At 35.1% G+C, this 4,969-nt stretch overlaps 1 protein-coding gene across 1 annotated transcript; it reads right to left on the bottom strand.

Annotated features, from left to right (window-relative positions):
* Positions 1–283: 283 nt before the first annotated feature.
* On the bottom strand, positions 284–2,361 carry LOC148570990 (uncharacterized). The gene is made up of 3 exons (XM_088507183.1): positions 2,001–2,361; positions 861–1,843; positions 284–724 (listed from the first exon to the last, which is right to left on the bottom strand). The coding sequence occupies exons 1-3, from the start codon at positions 2,359–2,361 to the stop codon at positions 284–286; spliced, it is 1,785 nt and encodes a 594-aa protein (XP_088363309.1).
* Between the last annotated feature and the right edge of the window lie 2,608 nt (positions 2,362–4,969).

The raw sequence follows: 4,969 nt of genomic DNA, 5'->3' as shown, positions 1-4,969 counted from the left end.
TCGCCTCCACAAAGCCTGCAACGCCTAGGACCACGCATATCACGCATATCCATTTCATTCAATAAGCGGGTTATTTTGGGACGCCCTTTGGAAACCGCTTTAAGTGCGGATTAGGTATGTGTCTTGGTCCTTGATACACCGGCCATGTTGCTGGATTTCCTAATGGCTTAAACCGTGCTCTATACACCTTTCTTATCTCATCCATCCTATAGACCTCATGAACGTATTGTTGTCAATCAAGTCGTTGGTTCGCACAACACGCAAAGACATGGCGACATGGGATTCAATCTGTCTGAAACTCACCACAATCACAATATCGTTGACGGAGATTCACCGCATACTCGATACCAATGGGCATCTCACGTACCTCAAAGATCTCATTTTGCCTGTCAAATAGGTTAACCTGGATGTTTCCTGCTGCTTGCTGATTTGATTGCAGTTTGTTGCTAGCATATTCAGAAAATACATGTCCTGCATTCCTTCGAACCTCAGCCTCAACCCTCTTCCTAGTGAACAACTCATTTAGCCTATAAAAAGTTCCCTTCACAAGTGACGTGATAGGAAGATTTCGAGCTCCCTTTAGTACTCCGTTGATGCACTCCACTAGGTTTGTGGTCATATGACCCCAACGGTATCCATTATCAAATGCCAAAGCAAATTGCTGTCGTGGGATTCGATCAAGCCATCGCGTGTAAGCCTCACCACGTTCACGCAATCTTGCATACTACACATTAAATTCATGCACAGTCCTACAATAGCCTGTAAATAACCAACAAAACAAAATCAATAAAATGGATGCTATATGCCTTGTAAAAACAAATACGCCTTAGTTTCACAATAATCTACGTACCCATATTGACTATCAGCTTCTGTAAATACGGTGCCTTGAAATTCCTCAAAAAGTTGGATGCTATGTGCCTAACACAAAACATTCGGATAGCTCTTGGAGGTTCCCATGATCCATTACTACGAGCTATTGCTGAGGTAATAGAGTTGTGACGATCAGAGATAAGCCCAACACCATCTCGAGTCACCACATGTGTGCGTAAATGAGTAAGAAAGAAGTGCCATGCATCAGAAGTCTCACCCTCAACAACGGCAAATGCAAGAGGCACAATATTGCCATTGCCATCCTGAGAAACTGCAACTAATAGAGCTCCTTTATATTTCCCGTACAGATGTGTCCCATCCACCTGTACGATTGGCTTGCAGCTCCTAAATGCTCTGATGCAAGGATAAAAGCTCCAAAATACCCGCGTCAGTATCCTTACATCATGGACTACCTCATCCCCTTGGTATGCTGGTGCAGTTTCAATCTCGACTGCTGCTGATGGATCTTTTTGTACCATTGCTTCAAACCACGACGGCAAAGCTTCATAAGAAGCTTCCCAACCACCAAAAAGGTTTGAAATTGCCTTTTGCTTCGCGAGCCATGCTTTGCGGTAACTCGTCGTATAATTGAATTTTGACTGCACTTCAGCAATTATTGATTTCACTTTCAAAGATGGATCAGCTTCAACCAATGGCTTTATCACCTCTGCAATCATGTCTGAATTTAGCTTGGCATGATCTTGAGAAATTCTAGTTCTAGTGCATGTGTGACTACCATTGTATCGCCTTACAACCCAACAAAACTTTCTCTTAATAAGACTAGCTCTAATAAGCCAATCGCAACTTGTTCCGTATTGTACACACTTAGCATAAAAAGTCGTTGGCTCAGATTCACACACCCGGTAATCCACTCCCCTGCGAATGGTATAATCTTTAATTGCTGCAATAACAGTCTCTCTAGAACTGAATTCCATGCCAACAACAAATTCACCGTCCGAAACAACAACAAGATCTACAGCAATAACAACAACAAATAATTCTAACTATTGCTTTACAATTCAATAATAATAATAATAATAACAATAATAATAATAATAATAATAATAATAATAATAATAATAATAATAATAATAATAATAATAATAATAATAATAATAATAACTGCTTACTTGAATTGATATATTCAGGAAATTCTGGTGCATTCATAGCGTCTACATCCAAGGCATGCATGAAAGAAGGCTCTCTAGATGGATATTGGCTCGCCAGTGCATTTGCCACATCTGCTACGTTAGACTCAACTATTATATCATCTTCACCCACTTCTTCAGTTGGACCAACAATTTGGTAGGTGCCCTCAAATTCCTCTTTGCTTTCACTGTTATAAACAGTCCAGTCGATGTTAGCCTCCGGTAAATCAACCTCAACTAATTCTTCAAACTCAACATACAATTCGAGAATAGACACTTGTGCCCGTGTTTGTTGGTAGATCGAAAACATTCCTTGCATACTTCCTTCGTCAACCACATTCATCATTTGAAACTGAACGAAACCACCGAACACTAAAACAGGCTGTCTATAAAAAATATTAACGACTCTCTTTAATACTTGATTATCACCACATTGACAAAGTATACTCTTAAATTCCTCGTATGTTATTGCAAAAGGAATAACAATATCACGTGGATTCTCACAAACAAAACTCACACCCTCAGATGTTTGGGGAAAGATTTGACTATTATAATACATTTTCAAACTAATACCTCTCTCCATTTTTATACTCTTACATTCTCAAAAAAATAAAACACTCTCACACTCAATCAACCTAACACCGTTCCTCCTTTTATAGTACTTCAATTATAATTTTTTATTTACGAAAATACAATACGCAATTTGTGGATTAACAATACGCAATTTGTGTTTTTGCAATTCGCAGTCTGTGTATTGTCCCTTTAATATTAAAAAACACAATATGCAGACTGTGTATTGTCCCTTAAATATTATAAAATTACAATCCGCTCTTTGCGTATTGTCCTCATGGCTGTGGCAGGCAGATTCTGCTCCTGACAATTCGCAGAGTGCGAATTGTCCCGCCGCCAATAATTTTGCAAAACACCCTCACTTCCAATATTGAGGCATTACACCAGGTTTTTTACAATAACTAAAAAAATGAGCCAGGATAAGTATATAGTACTATGCTGTAACACAGAAAATTGAATAGGAACACTATAATGCAAATAATCTATAATGGCCATAACAGAATTACCTAACTCACCCTAACCATTCCTTATTACTAAAATGCAAAAGTACCTGGCACCACAATATTTACCATATGCACTTCAGATTTTTAACATAGTAATTGTTGTTACCATAACCACTGCGACTGCATCATGGAAGGTTAAAGGAATTCTCATCCATTCAATAATATATATCTAAATTATAGAGTATACTACCGAACTTAAAATTTAGGTTAGGTTCAATAATAATGAAACCATTGCTAGAAAAATTATGTATAAATTATTATAAATAAAAAAGAACAATATATATCTAAATAGTCCAAAAACAGTAATATATAAATCATTATAGACTTAAATATAAAGATAAAGTGTACTTCAAACAAATTTAAAATGGCCTAATCAATCCATAACTTAACTAAATAAATGTGTTCTTAAAATACACGATTACGATTAATAAATTTTTAACTAGAAGCGTCTTAAAATTCTAAGTTTGAAGGACAGACTGCTGCATCTTTTTATTCCAGTCAGCAACAGCAAGCTCTTTTATCATATTTCGTTTCGGATTGTGCCATTTGTACACCAAATCTACAGCCAATCGCATCCTTGAGTAATCATTGACAACCTAACAGACAGTTACAATGATATTATTTAATTAAATAAACCCAACAAACTAAACATTATAAAATTCATAGACGATTTTCCTATCCATGGCTTATTGACGCCCCAATAGTGGTTGAGGATCATCCATTCAGCGACCCAAATACCACAATCATTCCTTCACCACAATTCAAGGCACACATTAACAAAGCAATAATATAAAAGAACGGCCAGAAAAATTAACTTGTACTCTAAAAATTCATATTTTTAAACTTACGAATTGGCCTTTTGTTGCTCAGAGAATTTATATTTAGAAAATTGAAGGTTTTTAGGTGAAGGTGTTTCTTGGAAGTTTTTGTCAGATATATAATAAAATTGAAACATAGTTATACAATATTTTGGACAATATATAATAAATAATAAATGTATATATTTGAATTATCTTAAAGGGTAAGTAAGAAATATACTGAAGCTGTGTATGGCCATTTCATTCATCGTGATGAAACGTTATAGTCATGCCATAAAAAATTCGGGGCCACTTAAAGTGGTTTTCATTCTAGCAGGAATAGAAGACAATTGTGATATAGTTGTACCGATATTTTGTTTCCTAATGTGTTAGATATGATATGATTTTATTTTTAATTCTTTATTATTGCATTAATCAATAATTTTTTTTAATCTTAAAAAACTTTATACTTACATTAAAATAAAAATTTCCCTGTGTAGTTGGTAATTGTATCAATAAATTTCCTTTAAAAATAAATGACTACTAGAATATTTAAAACTGATGCGATCGCTCTGTAATTTTCAGTTATTATGAGAACTAGTTGTATTTTAATCTTGAGTTTTATACTTTTACTTTCGTGTAAAATAAAACAGTCTCTAATTTTGTAAGCGCTCCTTTTTTTTTCTAAACGCGATTCTTGAGGAAACGTCAATACACCGTACACCTTTTTGTTTAATCACACTTGAAATCTTATAACTGACTGAATTGAATTCCCTTTACATGATTTAACAAATTAAAAGATTCAAAGCTTTACACTAGAGCTTTAGACAAGAGGCTAACAACATTAACCACGAGATGTAACCAAATAACTATACTCGGATTGAATGGAGGCACTTTCGCCATATTTCGTTAAATCCCCATATTTCGTTAATTGAGGTCAGTAAAATTCTTTATTATAGATAATTTTATACTCCATAAATACAACATATCATCAGCTGCGACCGAGTTGTATCTCAGAAAAATGAGAATATACATTTTTGGGGAGGAAAAATAGAACAAATTTACACCGATAATTCCTCCA

The sequence above is a fragment of the Arachis ipaensis genome, chromosome B3, assembly GCF_059453495.1.
Source record: "Arachis ipaensis isolate K30076 ecotype BB chromosome B3, ASM5945349v1, whole genome shotgun sequence".
NCBI classification, from domain to species: Eukaryota; Viridiplantae; Streptophyta; class Magnoliopsida; order Fabales; family Fabaceae; genus Arachis; species Arachis ipaensis.
This window is presented reverse-complemented; position numbering and strand designations above follow the sequence as displayed.